The 22659-nt window shown below is 52.6% G+C and overlaps 1 protein-coding gene across 3 annotated transcripts in view; it reads left to right on the forward strand.

The window, feature by feature from the left end:
• Positions 1–15113, forward strand: part of LOC133353037 (receptor-type tyrosine-protein phosphatase mu-like) — a 161209-nt gene extending 146096 nt beyond the window's left edge. For all 3 annotated transcript variants that reach the window (XM_061569116.1, XM_061569118.1, XM_061569117.1), the window contains 5 exons: positions 2200–2331; positions 3143–3268; positions 5428–5591; positions 6073–6208; positions 7642–15113. In XM_061569116.1, coding sequence (XP_061425100.1) covers positions 2200–2331; positions 3143–3268; positions 5428–5591; positions 6073–6208; positions 7642–7701 — 618 coding nt within the window. In that variant the 3' untranslated portion in view covers positions 7702–15113. The remainder of the gene's footprint in view (positions 1–2199; positions 2332–3142; positions 3269–5427; positions 5592–6072; positions 6209–7641) is intronic.
• The last annotated feature ends 7546 nt before the right edge of the window (positions 15114–22659 follow it).

The following is a 22659-nucleotide window of genomic DNA, read 5'->3' on the forward strand; positions in this document are numbered from 1 at the left end:
CCCGCTGGGGCACCGGGGCCTGGCGCTTCACAGCAGAGCCTGGATTTGCCCCCACTGCCCCCGCTGCCCCCGCTTTGCTGATAGGGTTGGGAGGAGATGGTCGTCTCGCGTGTATTAACGCTTCACCGTGCTAACTCCATTACCGTCGCTGTCTCCTCTGTTCCCTTAATCCCCACCGCTATCTCCATTGCCTCTTCCATTATTCTGTATCGCTCACCGTCATCTCTCTCTGTAAACTCACACCTGCCGTGTTATTCTGCCGCGATAACGAAACGCCGTTGAGCATTTCTTCGTCTCAAGCGACGGCCCCGCGCTACTGCGGGCCTCGTCATGAGTCGGCGTGAAGATCCGCAGCACAGGGTTGGGTTGCCACCTCTGAGCTACAATAAACCAGGACGCATCACACGGGGGAAGAGTATCTCACAATCACGGAAGAGGAGGGCTACAGGGAAGCGCATCGTCTCGAGTGGTGATGCATTGTTTTTACTCAAATGACAAAAACCGGGATAGATTTATGTCCCGGGAAGACTGACATACTTCCCGGTACAGTTTCCTTGAGAAAGTGGACAATCCTGGGAGTACCAGGATGGGTGGCAACCCTCCCGTAGCAGCGTGTAGCAAGAGCTTGCGATGAGAAACGTTCGACATGCGGCCTAACCCAGGACACCGGCCGTGCACGACAGGGAGCCGTTGTCGATTTGCGAGAATGTCGTGTGTGCGGGAGAGGCTGTGCCGCCGCATTTATTTTTTGCTTTATTTTTTAAGTCGCATTTTGTCGGTTCGCTATCTCGCTCGACTATGCATTTCTACGTTTCGCGAAATAATTCTGAGCCGGGTTGAGACGACATTGCAGGCGGTTAGTGAAGTCTCGCTGCTGCAACGCGAGAGCAGAAAGCCATCCTCTGAAGCGGCGTGAAGTAAAATCAAACTCTGCTACACGTCATTTTCGATAAATAAAAAATGTTTAAGTGGCACATTACATTAACGTCTTGGAACTGCTTCTGTTAATATGAGAGGGTGCTCCGGTCTCTCACCTCTGTCAGTCGGGCTCAGTGAAAGCTGTCCAGGTGGAGGTGTCATATTTTAATGGTCTGCTTTGCACTCCAAATCTGTCGCACTTTAACCAAAAAAATATCTTATTTTGGGTTGCGTTTGCTCATCTCCGCGCATGTACGGACCACGCGCGCTGCACTAAAGTTTCCCCTTCGCACTCCTCACACTACTCGTGAGGAGCGGTTGTTCCAAGGAAACCTCTAGAGTCGTGGTTCTGCAACCGCGGATGACCACGCACCAACAACGTATACTAGGAACATTAAAACGACTCCAAAACCATTGTAAAACGTTAATTTAAAAGTCATGAGAATGATTAACGTGCATTTTAATGTATTCATCTGAGTGTGAACCCCACTCGCATGACCAGTCGCCTGTCCAACCTCAATCCCCATTACTTTAAATACCGTTCGCGATCATCTCTATTATTATTTAATTGTAGCCGTGTAATAAAAGTTTGACTGAACTAACGCTGTGGCACACACGCGCACAACGTGGCAGGAGTTTGTATTCTGCGTGTTTGGTGAATGCGAGAGCCTCGCCTCTGGACTGCTGATGCAGAGAGACTCCATGAGGAGTGAAGCGCAGACTGAATATTCAACTTTGTCAACTCTTCTCACCCATCATGGGGGATCAGGCTCACCCACGCTCACCCACGCTCACCCACGCTCACCCGCCCTCACCCACGCTCACCCGCGCCTGATGTAACATTTCTTCAATCCATCGATTGTAATAGAGCTTCACACTTACAATACACGCAGCACAATTGTGCACACACCAATCAATATTCCAGATGCACAGTATAGTTTACACATCACCATGGGTGCCGTAGGTTTTCATGAGTTAATGTGCTGGAGTGAGATAAATGGTAACGGCACTGGACCGTGGGGGGAGGCAATGGCGTGCAGAGGCTTTCATCCAGCAGTGGATAGACAAGGGTTGATGATGATGATGAGGGCTCTAGTCTAGTATCTGTGGATTCCCATCAAAGCCGGTTCTGTAATCTACAACTCGTGAATCGTCGTTTCGTGACCACGAGTCACGAGGTCTCAACTCACATCGCTCGCTCCCAATGACCCCAAGAGGTCACATCTGTCCCACACTCTCCTGCCGCTCCTCTCTCATCGAATCTCTCTCTCTGACTCACAGAGCTACCATCGTCCGTCGGCCTTCATCGTGACCCAGCATCCTCTGCCCAACACCGTCAAGGACTTTTGGAGGCTGGTCTTCGACTACCACTGCACGTCGGTCATCATGCTCAACGAGATGCGACCGTCTGAGGTGCGAGGCCTCCTCTGCTACCCCGAAACCACCTCCGCTACCCTAACCTCACTCCTGCTGCCAATGTTTACAGAGAAATGGGTTGGTCGATCGCACGCAGATTTGTGAAAACTCCCCAGCCCGCTGTGCTGTGAAGTGGGCAAAAGAAGGCAGTGGAGTCGTGAGCCCGTCTGTGGGGTCGTGAACCCGTCTGTGGGGTCGTGAACCCGTCTGTGGGGTCGTGAACCCGTCTGTGGGGTCGTGAACCCGTCTGTGGGGTCGTAAACCCGTCTGTGGGGTCGTGAACCCGTCTGTGGGGTCGTGAATCTGTCTGTGGGGTCGTGAACCCGTCTGTGGGGTCGTGAATCTCTCTGTAGGCTCGTGAACCCCTCTGTGTGGACCTTTTGAGGGTTATGTGAGGGTTTTCTCCCGGCATACCGGTTTCCTGTTCATGAAAAATACTCGTTCAAAAAAGTTCCTTGGTTCTGTATCCCAATGCCGGACCCTTCACAAAAATACCAATGGCGTGTATTTGTTTCTCTCTGTGTTTCTCTCTTTGCCTCCGTCTTTCCCTTCCGTGTCTCTGTGTGAGTCTCTAATTTTATCTGTATTTATCTCCCTTTATGTCTATTTCCGTGCATCTCTCTCTATTTCTAAGGCCCCTCTTCATCCCCTCTACACAGGTGACCCCACTTTGTCTTGCAATGGTTCTCATCACATCGACTGAGTGTGCAGTCGCTCGGAGCGCTTGTCCCAGAGTCTGTAAGTAGTGGCTCTGCGTGTGTACGCGTGTGTCTGTCTCCATGTCCGTGTGCTTCTTTTGCTGCTGCAGACATGTCCACAGTACTGGCCCGAGGAGGGCTCGCTACAGTATGGAGCGGTACACGTGGAGACCCTGTCGTGCTGTCGTGATGGAGACATCATCTCTCGCATCTTCCGCATCCACAACATCTCCCGGGTTAGTTTCATTGCCGTCGAATTTCCCGTTTGGGGCGAGATTATTGGTTTCTTGTGACTTTCCTGATTGCGATGACATTTGGCGCAGGCTACGGAATTGATAGTGTGCAGGAGAAATGTTGCACGGGCAACATCAGCATCGTTTTGAAGTGACACACACAACAATACACAACATGGAAAAAATGCCTCGCTGAAACCGCTTTTACTTAGGCGTGGACACGTGTGGCCCAAGTCACCTGAGGGCACTTACTAGGTCAGAAGCCCTAAAGGGAAGCTAATGATTGGTCAAGGCAAGGTATAAATTGAGGCTCTTGAAATGGTTGATGGTTGTGGAAGAGCTCTAGCCGGTGAAATCGCAGCACCGAGCGGGATTCTGTAACACGGGGAGCTGCTCGTAGACTGTCTCCCTCACTCTGCGGTGGCTGTGGCCGGCTTGCCACAGCCCCTGGGAGCCACCCTAATTGTATAGAATGCATGAGTTGTATTTATAACCAGGCCAGGCCTCACTGCAACAAAAAGCTATTTTCCCGGAGAAAATAAATAATAAATAGGCACCGCGTGGCTTTTGACGGTTGTGCTGCACAGCTCTCCGATGCGTTGAGACACGTGTCGTTAGGCACCATGTCCGATAAATATCTTCGAGCACCATTACTGAAAAATATTTCCCGCTACACATTCCACACAAATCGTTATGGTACAAAGCTCTGCCTCCCTCCCCAGCTCTCAACCCACCCCTAGGGACCCCTGCTCGCCGTACTGCGATAACCTGGCCCCTCGCTGCACCTACTTGCGGGTGTCTCTCACACATGGCAACACTCTCCGTGATGCAAGTCAAATCAATTTATTTTTGGTTGACACTTGGTGCCTTTCTGGCAAGAATCTGCCACCCAAAGCACCATCAACCGCTGGATCGTAGCTCCGTCGTTTGCACGAGGGTCACGATGGTTGACGGAATAATCCATGGAAAGTGAGCGGTGCCCAGCAGACCGCGAGCGTAGCTTGGCACGATGCGGACTTATTCCGTATGCTTGTAATCGCTCCCCCAATGAATTTGTAATTTGACGATAGCTTTGATGGCTGCCGCCTTCATCTCCACATGTTTCCATCGCCCTTAGAACACTTCCATCGAAAGCCTTGCGGCGTGGTATTGTGTAATCCCTTCACTAAACGATAATCACCAGTGCTTTTTAAAATCGTTATTCGCTTTTAAAAAACATAATTTTCAAACGGGATGCGAGCGTTGGAACGGCCAACATTTTTTTTCTCGATTTACAGCGGGGGAAGTTGCCAAGACGGAGTAATTGGCACGGGCTCCTTGTGCTTTACGGCAATGAAAGCGACAGCTGACGTCAATTGATATCAACTTTTGACTGCACACGAGTTGAGCGGAGATTCTCAAGGGGCACCATTGCAAATCTTTAAACCCAGAAGCGAGGTTATTTCAATTTCCTATTCTTAAACAAAACACAAAGCTGGAGGATTTGGGCGAGCTGTGCACACGTGCGGAGTAGGCCACGTGGAGAGAGCAGTGCAGATGCTCGCAGGGGCTCACAGGTCACTACCCCGTGTGAGTCCCTGGGTGCCGGGGAGACCGATAGCTCAGAGGTTTTCACGAGCTGCTCTCCGCTGGTTTGTACCATGAATGGGGAATGAGCACGGGGGAGGCCGGGCAGCGCGGGGTGAGTGGACTTGGTGGGGGGAGGGGGGGGGCTCATCTCTCATCAGAGCGCTGAGCTGCCACTGCAGACAGTGCCCCAGCCTTGAACCACGTCGACGATGGCTTCTCAAGTGCAGTGAGACGATGGTCTCAGCCCAGTTACTGATGATTACACACAAACATTTGGATCTGCGCTTATCTTGGCTACATTCCACCTCTTGAGGATTACAATATCGGCTTGACCATCATGCGTCGAATGTCACTCAGTGGCCGAGCAGGTAGGAGAGTGCTGCCCACAGATGTGTAGACCAGCAATTACTTCAAGGGACCTCAGAGGTAGCTCTATGATATTCACTTCCATGGGCCATGCTCGAATACGAAAGGGTTGCACCGCTCTGGGAGAGGTGGCGAATGGACACACGCACACAGCCACACACATGAGCACGCACACGCGCGTGCACACGCGCGCACGCCACTAACGCGTCTGCCGTGCTCCTCGCCAGCCCCAGGACGGCCACCGGGAAGTGCAGCACCTGCAGTACCTGGGCTGGCCGTCGCACCGCGACGCGCCCGCCTCGCCGCTCTCCTTCCTGCGCGTGGCGGGGCGCGTGCGGCGCTGGCACGCGGAGCTCGCCGAGGAAGAGGGCCGCACGCTCGTGCACTGTCTGTGGGTGCCGCCAGCACATGCCGCCGCACACCGACCATGCGCACTCACGGCCTGCACTCACGCCGAGTCCACTCTCACCGTGCATACTCACCGTGCGTACTCACTGTGTATTCACGCTTACCATGTGTGTGTAGTCACTGTACTTTCATTCTTACCAAGGATACTTTCCGTGTATTCCTTCTTTCCATGTGTACTTACCGGGTGTGTTTACCATGTATTTGTTCTTACCCTGTGTACTTATTGTGTGCACTTAGTATGTACTCAACGTGAATACTTACCACGCGCTCTCACCGTACGTATTTAACAAGTCTATGTAGCAATCACTCCTACGACGTGCACTCACCATGAGTTCTTACCGTTGCCACCGTGGTGCTTGCGTTGCACTCGGAGCAGGGCGGGCGGAAAGTCCTCCCCCCCCCCCCCCCCCCCCCGCGCTGGGTCCGAGAGTCGCGACGAGCAGCGTTGGTGTCTCTCCCCGCAGGAGCGGGGGCGGCCGCAGCGGCACGTACTGCGCCGTGAGCGTGCTCTGTGACATGGTGAAGGGCCAGAGCGTCGTGGACGTGTTCACGGCCGTCAAGACGCTGCGCAACAACAAGCCCGACATGGTGGAGACGCTGGTGAGGCACTCGGCGCTCGGCCCCCAGCACGCTCCCTGGCGACGCCATCCGGAGTTCGTCGTCGCGCCGTTCCCGTGGGCCACCTCGCGCCCCGGCCGGACAGGATAAAAATAAGTCCGCCGCAGGTCTTGCGATCATCGCAACAGTTACGCCAGGCAGGAAGTATGGATAGAATTGCCCCGCCGTAGGAGTGTGGAATTTCCACCACTTGCTGAGGGCTGTAAACTGACAATAGTTTAGACTTTAAGTTGCATTACAGAAAAAGCACGTTTATTGGCTCGTAGAGCTAATGTGTTTAGCGCTTTGATTGTGTTTTATTATTTATTTGGTCTGGAAAAAGATACCTATTTTTGTAAATGGTCGAATTTTTTCTTAAAACCGCGTGAGCACTCGCAGCTCAGCATCTGTGAGAGCTTCTGCTTTATCTGGGTAGCGTCATCAATTACCAAACAATTCATAACATAGGTTTGGATGATATTGGTCACGAAAGCCTCCGCCAAACAACGAACCCGCGAATTCCGGATAAATATGTCGTGCCAATTAAATTCGCACTTGGTGTACAAGGTGTGGCTACACTGCCCACAAGTGCATCTGCTAATTTGCCATAAATGAGTACAGAAAGCAGTGGCGGCTCGTGACCTCTCCACTAGGTGGGGTTATTGTGGGTGACCTCTGAGAATATGTTGTTTTAATTAAGGAAAATGTCGCCATGTTATTCGCCTTCGCGTGAAAGTGATACAACTGTCTAATCTACCAACCGTCGGCATTTATAAACAATACGAAATAAAACAACAAAGCACTCAAATTCCGTCCCCGTGACCCTCAAGTCCACACTACACAACCCCTTTGACATTGCCAAAAACCTCGAGCGTAGCGTTGCGGTCATGAGCTGCTGCTGCACTTGCTGTGACTCAAGGGGAATCTCTCGCTCGGAGGACGCCTTCACAGCCGCCCCGACACCTCCACGAGGCACAAGTTGGACTGTGGAGTTGCAGCGGTTTCTAATGTGAACAACTTAAAATGTTATCCTCATTAGGCAATTCACGTTGAAAGAATCATTAGATTTAAAACTTTTAAACACAACAAAACAACGTATAGAAAAGTTGTTTTTATTATGATAAAAAGCATTTCTCATCTCCAGCTGCTTGGTAGGGCAGCGCCCCAACGCCCCTAGTGGACGAACCGCGCCTGACAGCAAGTGAACTCCATATTAGAGGTCTTTTGGGTTAAATCGCGTAAATTTACGCGTAAATTTACGCAATCTAACCCAAAAGACCTCTATTATGTATGATATTGTCTACAAAAGCCTACGTGTAAAACTACTGAATAATTGGTCATTAACTATCGGAGCTGTTGAGTGACAATATCGCTGCTGTTGCCGTTGCTGTTGCTCCTGCCACAATCGCTGCTGCTGTTGCTGCTGCTGTGTCCAGGATCAGTACAGATTCTGCTACTATGCAGCGGCAGAGTTCCTGGGGCAGTTCCCGTCGTAAAGATCCCCGCGTCACTCGACGTGGGCACGTGGCCCGCGGGACGGCGCCGCACGCACAGTGAACGCGGCGTTCCCACTCGCACAGCGGGCAAGACCAAACTGCGCCGCTACCGGCGTCCGCATCGTGCGTACAGGACAACCATGAAGGACGTCAGTGTTGCGCCGTACGGTCGCGTATGTTGCCCAACGCTAATACTGTGTGCGTGTGTGTTTGTGTGTATGTCGTGTGTGTGTGCGTGTGTCTTCCACGCACCTTCGGGGGAGGGTCATGGGCAGTCACGGGGTGCAGGGTCCACCGTGATGATAGGAGGCCTTGTTCTGCCGATGGCCTGAGCCGAAGCCGATCACTGCTCTGGCCGACAATGATCCGGGAATCAGCTGAGTGCTAGGTCAAGGCTGGGGACATTTAAACGTCGAGGTGACGCAAGTCAACATCGTTGGAAACGGCCTCGGTCAATGTTGCCTGGCTCTAGTGTCCAGACACTCGGGGCGGCGTGGTAAGATTTGGCGTAGAGCACACGGGACCGTTGTTTCCCTTGGCACTTCACGGCTCCGCTTGTGGTTCCGGCTGCGTCCACACCGGGAGTGAATGGCCACGGATGCCCTCGGCCGAGAGCGCTCATCACTCATCATTGCGGGCACGGGAACACAGGGGGCAGTGGGGGTACCTGGCCCCCCACCTCAATCACCCTCATGGCCCCCACCTCCTCCCTGGCTACTCGGCATGGGCCCCACGTGGCTACTTGACACTCACCAGCTGGCTGCCTGGTGGGGAGTGACGTGGCGTAGTGGTACCTTGTCAACAACAACAAGCTGCTTAACATCTTAAAATGGATGTCCGACGCCGCGTGGTGCATGTGTGGTGCGTGCGTGTTAAACTGCAGACGGCCCCTTTTCTCTGCGCTGCCGGTTGAAGTTCCATTGACGGCGACCTGACAGCCCATGCCGGTCTTGTGCCACCGCAATTCATTTCACTTCTACTCGTGGCCCACTCGGTCTTGTATATAAATAGTAAAATATAGCGAGAGAGAGAGAGACGCGGAGAGCTGAGGCTAAAAGTAAAAAAACTATTTTTCATCGCACAAGCAGCTTTTTAAATGAAACGATGAGGCCTGAATGAGATTGAGAAGGAGCCTGATGGATTCGATCAGGTCGTAATGATTATAAATTGTACACACTGCCAGACAATATCTTAGTGGATGCTTCACGTCCGCCATGAATCTCAGCTCTCCCTCCCCCCTCAGCCGCAACCGTCCCCTCCCCGCCCGCACTGCCATCTCCACATCGTGCTCTTTCTCCGTGGGAGTGAGATGGTGACTCGTGGGGTGATTGGGTTTATGGGTAACGCATCTCGTCTGGGATTAAGCCCATCGTGAATTAAGTCTACCATTCCTTGACTGGCCTCTGCCACGGTGACGTAGAATTTTTCACGACCGGACCAAGAAGGTCAACATTGTTGAGCTCCGCCCTCGTGTTATTTGCCGTGCCTGCAGGGCCCCGAGAATCCACGCTTGCGGTTTACCGCACAGCGGAGTCGAGGGTAAACACGACTGGCTTCAGCGAGCGACGCGGCTAAGCGGTGGGTCGATGAGGAAGGCTTGATTGGCGTGAGGGTTGAGGTCACGGTCGGGCTGTCACTTGACAGCTTATACGATGAGCTGTGCTTTAGTTTTGTTGGCCGTGACAGCGAAGGGCAGACCTTCACTAGTTAAGCCAGGCCCTGTGTATAATACATCTGTCATTTGGAACATTAGACCGAGAAGGTTGCGTTGCGTTTTTTAAATGTTCGACCATTTTTTTAAAGCAGGAATCTCGGACCAGTTCCATTTGCGAATGGTGCAGTATTACATTTGTTATGTTCATATATTAAAACGCATAAATTAGAAACGCAAACGAAGGAGTGCGCAACGCGAGGAGGCGTGCCCATCATGGGGCTCAGGAATCTGCGCCACGATCGGTGCCGAGTGGCGCCATCACGCCGGGCCCAGCGCCAGTCGCAAATTGGCGCTCTCTCTTTTAATTAAACGTGCGCCCATCTACATCGGCGCATTGATCGTACGTATGTATGTTGAACTTCTTTCGCACCGTACATAACCTAACCGCGATAATTGGAGATGCATTTAATGGCCGATGTAAATGGTCAATTACTGTCGGCAAAGATCTTCTTCAACAGAATGGCCCGACACGGGAGGTGGCGCTTTGCACAGCGTCGGACGGGAAGGAGTGGCGGGGCTGAGCTGCGTGCAGCCCCGCACAGCACTCGCCGCATGGGCCTAAGCACGGGCCTAAGCACGGGCGTGACGGTGTCTTGGTGTTCGCAGCTCACAGCTGACCACCTCGCACACCGTACAATCCGCTCGTCCATCCCAGGCCGGTCCGCACGGCCTCGGTTGTCTGCGGACGGGACGAGAGTCGCTATTATCGCGCACGCTGTGTTCCGGTTCTGCCGCGAAGATCTCCTACGGGTTTTCAGGTCGTGCCGCGTGTTGTTCGGCACGATATCCGACGTTTCGCTCCACGTGCTGGAAGCTCATTTTATTCAGTTCGGTTCACTTCCTAAATAAGCTCCCAGCACATGCATCTAAACGTCGGACACAATGCCGAACAATACGGGGAACCACTCGAAAACCACATCGGAGAGCTGCGATGCTCAGTCTCCGGCTTGGGAACCAAAAGCGGCCTCGATAGCGAGACCCCGCGTACAGCAGCAGCAGCGGCAGCAGCAGCAGCGGCAGCGGCAGCAGCAGTGCTGTGGCTCCGGCATGGGGAAGGAAGCGATGCGAGACATTGTGGAATCAACGGTATTGTCCGTGATGACCTCTTGACCTGACGTTAGCTCAAAGAGTGTATCCCTCAGACAAAATGTACCCATCAGATCATGAGTTCATGTTGGTGGACGCAACATTCCTTAAGCGCACGGCTATCACGAAGGCGGCGTGTGTCAGACGGACACAGGCTGCAGTCTAATTCCCAAGTGCGAGTCTTGCTGTTGCATTGTGGGGCTTGCTGCACGGTGATGGCGTGGGAGAGTTGTAGCTGTTTACACCTAATTCTCGCATGTGGCTTTAGCCGTCGCTTGGCGCACGGTGATCGGCAGTTGTGAACGCTGCCACGGGTCTTCGGCATCCAGTTTATCGTCAGACGACGCACGTGATTCAGCTGAGAACCGCGCCGCAGTAATTACGGGGAATCGAGCGGTCGAGCCCAAGCGAAGCGGATCATTCTGCCATTCAAACTTGACGGAGGCCCCGGGAGCGCAATTCCCTGCGGGCCTCTACAGCCCGAGGGAAGGAAGCACAGGAGCCGGAGGTGACGAGGAGCAGGGACCAAGGCGGCTCCAGCGGCCACCAGGAACGCGGCAACGGTCGAATTGAAGTGAACGGGGGGACACACAAGAGGGGCACCCCCCAAGACGGGGACGAGGCTGAGAGCAGACCTCGGGGTCACGCGTCGGCCGTGCCCACGAGGCTGTGTCTGGCAGAGAGGAGGAAGCGATGGCGACGTGTGGTGGCGTAGGTGGCGTTGATATCAACGACGACCCCTTTAACTAGAACCTCGGCGACTCCCCAGCAATGCCACGAAGTTACCTCTGAATGGGGGTTCACTGGGGTCCACTGGGGGTCTGCTGTTAATTAGGGTGCACGAGCCCCCCCTCCCCCCCGCCGCAGCTGCCGGGGGTATACGAGGAATGGACCAAAAGTATTCATCAGACTCTCTGATTTTTCGGAATAGCACCCATCCACACATACCGTCCACACACACGCCTCACAGCATACCACCCATCCACTCACACCTCTCGTGTTATTATAATTATCTGTTTACAGTATCCACAACGCAACTGTTATTTTCTGCCACAAATTTAAAACACCATTATACCTTGGCATGTCATCATCATCACCACTGGCTGTGATGTTCTCATCCTGACACCTTCCGATGTTAGTTTTTATTTTCCCCGTGGCTTCGGCTCTCCGATTTTACATTTACAGGTAAAAAAAAAAACACATTTTCACACCAACACAGCCACCTCCACGCGCCGACCTCGACGTGGCAGCGGCTCTGCGATCTTCCATTAACATGCGCATCTCTCACATTAACATGCTCATCTTTCACATTAACATGCTAATCTCTCACATTAACATGCTCATCTCTCACATTAACATGCTAATCTCTCACATTAACATGCTCATCTTTCACATTAACACGCGCATCTCTCACATTAACACGCGCATCTCTCTCCCACTAACATCTCTCACACTAACACGCTCATCTCTCACATTAACACGCTCATCTCTCACATGAACATGCGCATCTCTCCCATTAACACGCTCATCTCTCACACTAACACGCTCATCTCTCACATGAACATGCGCATCTCTCACACTAACACGCTCATCTCTCTCACTAACACGCTCATCTCTCTGACTAACACGCTCATATCTCCCATTAACACGCTCATCTCTCCCATTAACACGCTCATCTCTCACATTAACACGCTCATCTCTCCCACTAACATCGCTAGCCCCGCCTATGCCGTCGATGGCCCTTGGGCTGCACCCATGTTAACCCTTTAACAGTCTCATGCCTTCAGCAGCATCCCCCTCTTGATCTAGTATATAATTACAATCACTCCCCCCTTGAATCTTTGCACCTGATGAGTTAATGATGACGTCATCCTGCTGCTGCTCTATATAAGAACGGGAGACACAGGAGAGCCTCACCATTCTGGCGAATTGCCCGATGATGCTGGTTGTATATACCAGCGAAACGTCGTACTCAAATTGTGAATGTTGTTGCTTCAACACACCGGTGGGTTAAAGCAGTGAACTATTTGTCTTTGTCAACGTGACACATTTTTTACTGATTGGCCGTGTCGGGTGGTGGAGGGTTACGACACATTTATAAATAAACGCGATCTAAACCCAAAAATCGTTGATTATGAATAACATTGGTCGCGAAAGCCTACGTGTTAAACGAAAGCTTTAAGTCAAGATTGAATTTCAGTCACTTTCACCAAGCCGTGTGCAAGTGAACAGATTTGAGTTGAGGGTAACAAACGTGTTGGGCATTTGTCAATTCCACCACCTCGTAGACCCCCTGACCATAATAGGAGTTCGCAAACAACAGTGGTGGCTATTGAGGCTTTAGTTGCACGATGTGAGTGGGCGTGAGTGTGCCTTCAGTCACGTCTCAATCCTGGCTTCATTCCGTTGCACGTGTGACACGAGTCGAGTTCGTGTTGTTATTGCAGTCTTGTTATGATTGCTTTGAGCATATGTTGTGTCGATAACGGTCAGCGATGTTGTTTTGCGCGTAGTGGTTTATCCGACCGCCTTGTACATAGCGGCTTCTGTACAGCAACGCAGCACGCGTAACGCACTCGCGAGACAAAGCACCAACACGCAGTCAACACGCAGTCGTACAACACCGTCATGTACTCTCTCGGAAAATTGTGGGCAATGTAGGGTAAATAAATAATGCTTAACGTCTGCTTCAATCACTTCAAAAATAATGTTCATGTCAATCACGAATAATATTAGGTGGAGTGGCAGCCAAGAAATGGGATGTGTCCTCGAGGACGTCCACGGCAGAGATGGAGCGACGAGATCGGGCCACGTGCACGCGCTGGGGGCATTGTTACACCACGGGGTCGAGGGAGGTGGTGGGGGGCTTCGGGAGGCCTTCATCCAGCAGTGGATTGCCCACGACTGATGATGTAAATACCTACAGCTGGAGAGGCTTTCTGCTCAGCAACTCGTGTCCCACTAACGCACGAAGTGGTAACAGCAAAACAGTAATGGTTGGCTTAATGTGCTTTTAGGAGACACTGAATCCCTGAAATTTGTTGCAAATGTTAAAAAAATTAGAATTCCGCAGCAGTCATACGCGCCCGAGCAGTGTGCCACAATGGATATGGTGCATGACAGTGTTTTACAAGGCAAAGCCTGGAAGAAGTTTTGATTTTCCGAGTGTTATCGACAGGGTGTAGACTGCTTTTCAAACGCTGCTGGGCTGCCTCGTGCTGTAGGCAAGATCTCTCCACGGGCACCATGGAGCCATTCATTGCAGTCCAGCAACAATGTTGATCCAGAAGGACGATATGATCAATATAGTAATATATGATCAATAGCATCAGTGGCGGTCACGATCTCTCCACTGCTGGATGAAGGTCTCCCCAAGCCGCAAACATCTGTCATGGTCTTGCGAAGCAACAATTGATGTTGCGCCTGCACAAGCCAATTTGTTCGCTCCATCTCCACATAAAACGTACTCAGGGGGGAGGGGGAGTGTTTTAATTGCACTGAAGGTTTATGGATTCATATTGTACTTTGGCAGTAGAACAGACTTTGAGTTTGTGTTTTATTTTATCACATTGTGTTAGTTTTGTTCGTTCGCAGCCAGCTTTTGTTTAGGGTTAAGAAGTAGACGGAAAGTGATGGTTGCATCGTTAGGTCCGAAGCTTTTCGTGACTTTTGTATTCGTGGCTGTGAACGAGTTTAAAGGAAAGGAGGCGGAGTTGCGATGCGACACTGTAGAGAAGTGTTTGTTCTTTGGCCACATGGATTCCATTTTGAACCAATCTCCCGGATTTCTTCTTCACTTTTAACCCAAACCCCCATGTCGCCCCCTGACCCCAGCCCAACGCCTCGCCCATAGTCCCAGCTCCAACCCAACCCACGCCTTGGCTCTCGTCTCACCCTGTCCATAACCCGAGCCCAGCACCTCACCGTAGCCCAATCCATAATGGCCACCTTCATCCTAAACCAATCCCTAGCCCTCGCCTTGACAACAACCTTTCTCATGAATCCTATAATCTCATTAACTCAATCGCCTCATTAACCCTATAGGCTTATGCCCCTTACCCTACCCTCTGTGCTCCTACCACAATCCCTAATGCATACTCCTTGACCTAACCCTTAGCCTGAACACTTCATTTTACCCTAAACCCCCTCGTGATGAAGGGTATTGGACTATGAAGCGAGGACCACTTCGTGAAAGGCCAACAGTGGTCATCCTATGTAAAGACATGTCCTGTCATGGGAATGTGGAATCTCCACCATTGGCTCATTAGAACGTCGTATGTTTGACTCACACAGACATGTTTGCGGATATGCAAACATGTCTGGTGTGTGAACACCTCCAGCAAGGTGGTGGGCAGGCCGTGCACAAGTCGTACTACTGCACTGGGCACGGCGGAATCGCGACGTCGCCCTGCTCGCCAGCGTGCTGCCATGGGCTGGCACGGGTCGCAGTAGCAGCAGCAGCAGCGCCGCGCCTCACTTGCCAAAGAGACTTTGCTCGCCGCCCTGCAACTCGATTGTCCACCAAGCTTCCTGCTGTCATCATTCTCCACTGTAGTGCCAAACTGTGTTACCTATTTATTTGTGACATTAAAACCAAACGTACATTTGTTTACATCTGTGTGTGTGTGTGGGCCATCGTTGAGAACGCGGCTCCACGCTCAGCCGTGGCATGCGCCGTACATGGACAGAAATCATTTCAGTTCGGTTCCGAGAGAGAGACGGAGAGAGCTGTGCGCGGGCCCGGCTGGTAAGCACGCAGCACGCCGTTTCACATCCGAAGAGAAACATTTCGTTGTTTGAACAAAAACTTGGCCAGGCCCCTAGGCACCCCGTCGCCTCCCTCGCCCAACGATCCGAATCAAATCATAACGTTGGCTGCGAAACCTACGCGTTGAAAAACGTCGTGTTGTTAGTACGTACAGCACACTTGAACAACACATTGGTCAAATATCCGCATATTATCCTCCGATTAAAGAACGTCATGATGCTAAATGAGACTTTCTCGACGAATACATTACATCAATATTATTTGACTGCGATATCCCGTTCATTATTACAACTTGGTAACATCATCCCAACCCAACAGCTGATATCACCACTGGCAGTGACGCTTGTGCCAGGCTAGGTGCACTTTGAGGCCACATGAACGGTGAAGGCTCGGAGGATAGACCCAGATGTTGTGCGTTAACTGCCCCACGTGTTGCACCACCACCGCCTGGGTTCCCATCTCTAGAAACTCATCAGCACAGATGGCTGCCTCACTGCCACGTGGACACGCCGGCTCGTGCCGCGTGCACTTCATTGATTATTGAGAGACTCGGTGACGCTGCGAGCACAGGACGCGTGAGGCGGCAAAGCCTGACGGGACCCCACCGCACATTGCAGAGTCACACGTGAGCCAACCAACCCCTAGCGGTAGCCGCGAGTCACCCACGAGAAGGAGCTCCACACCTACCCCAGCCCAACTCGTCAGCCCGACCCTTGACCACAGCCGCTGAGTCAACCCAACATGAGTGGAGCTCTGCTCCTCCTCGCCCCGAGCCAACGAGCCAGCATATCCCACTGACCCCAACCCCCACGTCCTCGCCCAGCGCCGTTGAAATGTTTGGTTCAATCTCTAAACGTTCGGTTCAATATCTCAATGTTTGGTGGTTCTCCGCTCCCAGTCCGTGTTCGCTGCCGGGTTCGCCATCCGGCGAGTGGAGTTTGTGTCGTCGGCCGCGCTGCGCGTCAGGCCACGGGTCACGGAGCGCGGAGCCTCCTTTGTGCGCAGCGCCGCGTTCCGGCGCTCGATTTGGATCCGCGTCTCCCTCGCGAAGCCGTCTTCGTCTCCGTCTCCGTCGCCTGCCGCCTGCCGCCTGCCGGCCCCGAGCGCCGCGCTTCCCCCTCGGGCGGCGTCTGTGGCCGCGGCGCTGCCGAGGGCTCCCGGGGCTCGTGGGCCTCCTGCCCGTGGGCCACTTTGGGGAACGACGGCCCCGGCGCAGATGATGATTTTTATTTTGTGAACATTGCCTACGCCAGGCGCTTTCGGGAAACAAGAATTTGCTATTGTGACTGTAAACACTGCGCATGGTTTATATAAAACAAATTTGAGGTGATTCTCGGTGTTCTCGTGAGTTGTGAGTTAAACGCTCCTTGTGCTGCTGCTGCTAATGATGATTTGCTGGTGCCACATCACGACGATGCTGCTGCATGTGTGCCATGAAGATGGAATGATGATGATGATTGGCTGGTGTCGCATCACATTATGGACGGCGACGATAATGATGCTCCAAGATGATTATGATGCATTTATAAACCCTACAAATACAATTAAATATGTATTGGATAAGGATAATGATGATTCACTCGTGCCATATCAAGAGGATGATGATGAAGATACAGTACTGTATTTATTTTGCAGTCATTAGTGACCAAGCTAAGACCTTGAACGCACTGCACCCGAGAACCCAAAGTGATCACGGGTGATTGAAACCTGAATTATGAGACTATACACCCACCCTGCACACACCACACTACACCCAACTCTGTACACCCCACCCTGTACACCCCACCCTGTACGCCACCCTACACACACCACTCCATACACCCCACCCTACACACCACTCTGTCCACCCCACCCTACACACCACACTATACACCCTACACACACCACTCTGTACACCCCACCCTACACACACCACCCTACACACCCCACCCTACACACACCACCCTGTACACACCACTATGTACACCCCACCTTACACACCACTCTGTACACCCCACCCTACACACACCACTCTGTACACCCCACCCTACACACCCCACCCTGTACACCCCACCCTACACACACCACTCTGTACACCATCCATCATTGAATGACGTTGACGTGACCACAGCGCTTGTGCCAGGCTAGACACATTTTTAGATACACGTTCAGGCAGTCACGTGAAGTGTGAAATGTTCGCTGCTGGCAGGAGGTCACGGGATAGACCCCGGTTGCTGTGCGCTCACTGAGCTCACTGAGCTGACTGAGAGCACCCTGCACAGCTCGCTCGCCGCTCCGTCTCACATCGCTGCGCGACCTTCACCGCTGCGCCCGCCACGGATTCTCCCGCTCGCCCCCAAAGGCTCCTTTCCCTCCCCAACTCCACAGCTCCCTTGACCTCGCAGGCTCACCACACTCGTCCCCGTCACCGCGAACTCACACCTCCTACCCACCCACCAGCTCACCGCACGCACTCACCACGAACCAATTAATATTCTCTCGCATCCTTTGCTCGGTGCTGTTCCCACTTCTGCACTCGCCCAATCAACCGACACCCTTCGGCTGAGTCGACCTAGGGGAAGCCCACACCACGTTCGAATGTAAATGTCCACCGGTGTTGTGCATCACGACCTGTCGTGCCACCTCCTGCCAAGGTGCGCAGCGATCACGGAAGACCTCTCAAGGTAAGCAGAGCTGAGCCTCGTTAGCGCTTGGATGGAAGTCTGCCTTGGGAGTTCCAGGTAGCGTAGGCTTGGGCTGCCAGGTGATCAGGAGATGGCAGTCAGAGTAATGGATTCTTGAATCCATCTGTACGAGGTAGGCATGGGGGGTTTCCTAGGACAATGCTATTGCCTCCCGTAGAAATCCACTCCTGAATTTGCTAAACGTCCCCAATGCAACTTGCGTGGATAAATAAACAACATCATAAATAAACAACATGAATAATTATAAGAGTGGTTTTCCTCACGTAGACGTGACTTGAGATGCACACCTACACGGGCACATCAGCCATTAGCACGGTTAGCTACATAAGGTGCGAAATAAGTTCAACACACATTCATACATCGTCATCATTCGTCAGCGTTGTGGGCAATGGGCGCCCATCCAGTTTCGCGTGCCCACTGGCCACGCGAGAAATACAAACCACGTGCCGTTTTATCTTTTAATTATTGCGCTTGTGCCGACGGCATTCGAGAGGTGAAAACCAATCAATGGGTCCCAGAGCACGATCGGGAGAGCGAACGAGAGGGGGAATGGGAGAGAGCGCACATACACACACACTTTCTGAATTCAGAACTAAACTCTGCTGATAATATTTGGACATCCTCTTTAAAAATGTTTGTGGCTCAAAAGTAAGACTCGTCCTTCGCCGATGGAAGCCCCGGCGAGTCTCAAGGCTGGGTTTGCGAGAGGGTCCTGCTTCCGACGTTTGGCCAATTTCCTTTTCTTCTGGACGAATCCCACGCGTATGAGGAGATAATCGCCATGTGTGTGTGTGTGACGCAACGCAGTCATCAGCGTCGTTGGGGGCAACATGAGTAACACAGTAGATAAGCAGACAATACGTTTCTTTCATAAATCCGGCTCTCCGTGTAATGGCAATCTAATCATGTCCACTAGTAACGCGCCGCCGAACAATAGGCAGGTCCTGGGCCTCCACTAAGTCGACTCAGTCTCAAACAAGTACCCGATGCGATGTGTAAACAACGTGGCTAGGGAAACAAAGGGGGCCGGGCATGGTGCTGACCACCCACCCCCTCGTGTGCCGTGCCAGCCTTCATAGGTGCTACTCGCGGACAGCACTTGCCCCAACAGTCTGTTAAGGCTACACGGGGATCTTTGTTTTTGTGATGATGATGATGATGATGACGTAGCTGCTGCTGGTGATTGTGCTGCTCTAGCTGCTGCTGCTGCTGCTGAGGCTGAGGGTGCAGGGAGGTGGTGATGAGGGCCCGGGAGCACTCGCCTCTGGATCGATGGCAATGAGAAAGGAGGGGCGAGAGACGCCGGCACGCGCCCGTCGGCCCACATCGATCGCGCCGCCACCGACGGGAGTCCCTGGCCGCGCCGCATCTCAGCCGGACTCAACTTGGGTCCCGTGGGATCCTTGACTCTCCCTGACCCCCCCCCCGCACCCCCCGCTTCCCCCATTATCCCCACCCCTCTGCCAATCGACAGGCTCTCGCGATAGGGCTGGGATAAGACACCGATGTGTATTATAGATCGGAGCGCACGTGGACGGAGTGTGGGCGAGAAGATTGGTGCACGCGATGAGTTGGGTAGCGATGGGGTCGTGGGGTCTGGGCTGGAGGAATGAGGCGCCTTTCTCAGCCGGATTATTTTAGCCAAATATCAAAATGTATTTGTGGGGGAGCGGTGGCGCAATAGTTGGCGCACTGTGCTATGAACCGGGCAACATGAGTTCGGTTCCCGAGCACGACCAACATCAATGACGAGTTGTATCTGAACCTACCCTGGGCAACCCCCATTCGTCAACCCGCGCTGATCAATGTGGTAGAGCGTGGTCAAGCAATGCTCATGGGGAGACCTTCACCCAGCAGCAAGTTGAACTTCTTTCGCACCGTGCGTAGCCAACCATCAACAAGTAACCAGGCAAGAGCAGAGTTTCACTTTGGGTTCACAGTAAAGACAAAGATCACCAGTGTAGCTTTGACAGGCTGTAGGAACAAGTGCTGTTAACGAGCACTTGTGAAGGCCGACGCGACGTACGAAGGGGTGAGTGGCCAGCACCACGCCCGGCCGCTTTTGTCTCCCCAGTGGCGATGTTTACGCACCGCACCAGGTACTCATTGTAAGCTGAGTCGACCAGAAGCCATGCTGGTATATAGTCGTCACTGGTGTTCGCCGTGAACAGGACTTGAACCTGGACGACCGGGTTCGTAGCGCGCAGCGTCGTGTGGGTTTGCTCCACAAACATGAGGCGGTGCTCATTTGTTGCTCACAGCCCTGAGCCAGTGGTGGGAATTCCATGTTCCTATGGCGGGAACGATCCACCTTACATAAGCAGCAGCTATGGTCAATCTACCGCTGGATGAATGCCTCCCCAAGCTAGCATGAGCTTCTTTCGTCGCTCCATCTCCTTGGGGGACGTTTCGCGGATGCATTCAATTGCTGAGATACAACGCCCTCATTTTAGATAGCCCTGATAAATATAATTGCATTATAATCGTGAATCTTAATCTCTTCTCCTTTGGCATTTGATTATGCATTAACCATTGTGATCTTGTGTTAAATCTAATACAGTAATTATTCTCCCGGGTTCTCTGTATTCTGTTTATATATACACACACACACATTTATATGTATTTTTTATAGTAACTGCTAGAGGACGTTAACCGCTTTCTATGGACTATATTTTTTCACTCTGCAGGAGGCAAGTTACTTGGTTCACCGGTGACAGAAGTCGAAGACCCACGGTGCCAGTGGTTGTCAACGGGCTTGGAGCGGTGTGGAACTCGGGCTGGGTCAGCGCTGCAAGTCCGATCTATCATTTGTGGGGTGCACAAATACATTAAAATATATTTCTTATTATAAGCCTGGACTGTACTGCATATGTGCAAATCTCAGCTTTCTAGGCCTTCTCGAAAACTGCTAGAATTTGGATCACTCAGTCGCAGAGGTTTGTATATATATCAGCTACAGCATTGATCGTCTACTCGTTTGCATTGATGAGTTTCCCAGTGATTACTCGCAGTGTTTTTCGTTTTTATTTCACGCATTGCCCGCGGAGATCCTCACTGAGCTCATTCCGCGAGCAGATACGGCTGTGAACATGCGCTGAATTGTCGACGGTGATGGTGACGAATCACGCGCGGTACATTCACCAATCAAGGTAATTGCCTCGGCAGCCACGTGAAGAGGCGCTCTGGATCGGGGGCACCAGCTGGCTCTGTGAAGCCGAGGGTCTCTCTTGCTGGAGAGACAAAGGCTCGTGATGAGCTGGCGTCTGCTTACTTTGCAAATAGCACGTGTGCAACGGAAGCCACCTGCCTCTTGTACCGGCACCAGGGCCCCACATTGCTGCATGCATGGGCATCTTGAACGCAAGGGAGTTACGATTCCACTCATAAGAATAATCACATTGATGATGATAATGGTCCAGATGTGACGTGGGTCTCAGAACGAGGCGACAACACGAGCAGTCATAGGAGGCGGCGCTGCCATGTAGAGAGAATGAGTCGTGGCCCTGGTTCAGTCGCTGCGGCTCCTCCTGTCCTCCAACTACTCGATCCCTCGTGTCCGTGCGCACACTGCATCGTGATGCTGCGCGCTCCCTTCACTCGCCCGGCCACCGTGCCCAGTGTGAGTGGCGCCTGCGAGCGGCTTGGCGTGAAGAAGCCCCCTTCGACTATACCTCGCCACGCTGCGCAATACAGGTTAGTGAAAGCTGGGTGTATAGACGTCGGAGTATAGTGCAGTATAACAATTGATGTTGCTGCAATGCCCTCTGCTGATAACGTAGCCCCGCAGTAGGCTGTAACGCTCGTGTTGGTATGCGTGGTGGTGGTGGTCGCCCATTCAACACTCCCCAGGCTCAAGCCCGCTTAGCACCCGCGTTGTGACGAGGTGGGGTACACGCCGGGCGGGTGGGATGCTGCGTCTTTGTCTGTTTGTGCAATCGATGGCAATGGCACGAGTGAGTTCTTTTACGCGTAGATGTGCGCTCACAATGCCGCGAGTTGAATTTTTATCCCACCAGTCAATAGTAAGGAAATCCTACAACAATAGCCGTTGTTTGGAACAAATTCTTGTTCCTGTCATAGGAATTGGGAAATCCCAGCACTAGTTACTTTGGGAGCGCGAGACGAGCAGAGCCCCCGTGCCGGCTCTGACGACCGCCCCTTTGGTCTGCACTGTGGACACGCGCATTCTGGTCTGCGTCCTTTACAACACATTCATCTAGCGCCTTGACAATAATAACACGAATGGCATTTCCCAGAAAGGTCGACAACAACAACTTAGGCACGTGAGAGCGAAGACTTCATAACATGCTAGTCGGGGGCTGTGGGGGCTACTATTGATTGCTCTTCATCGGCACGGGGAATCATGCCCGATCCAAATCATCAACATCCATTCATAGATTTCGAGCTCAAGACACCGATACGGACATCGGCCACTTCGCCTCTTACCTTCATCCCTCCTCCCTCCTCTCCCATACACCAAATCCAGGGGAAGAGAGTGGCTGGCGAGAGGGGAGGGAGGGATGGAGGCTGTGGTGCCCTCTGCACCTGGAGCCTGTGCACCTTTGAGGCCGAGAGGCGCTCTGTGGACAATCTTGGCGCAGGCTCGAAACCTCCGCAACGAAGACTCCGCTATGAAACGGGCGGCTCACGTGCTGCTACTGGCTGTGGATTGTCGTGTGGCAGGAGCTCTTCGTGTCGGGGCTTAG

The sequence above is a fragment of the Lethenteron reissneri genome, chromosome 42, assembly GCF_015708825.2.
Source record: "Lethenteron reissneri isolate LAM-NWPU_2019-01 chromosome 42, ASM1570882v1, whole genome shotgun sequence".
Classification (NCBI taxonomy): Eukaryota; Metazoa; Chordata; class Hyperoartia; order Petromyzontiformes; family Petromyzontidae; genus Lethenteron; species Lethenteron reissneri.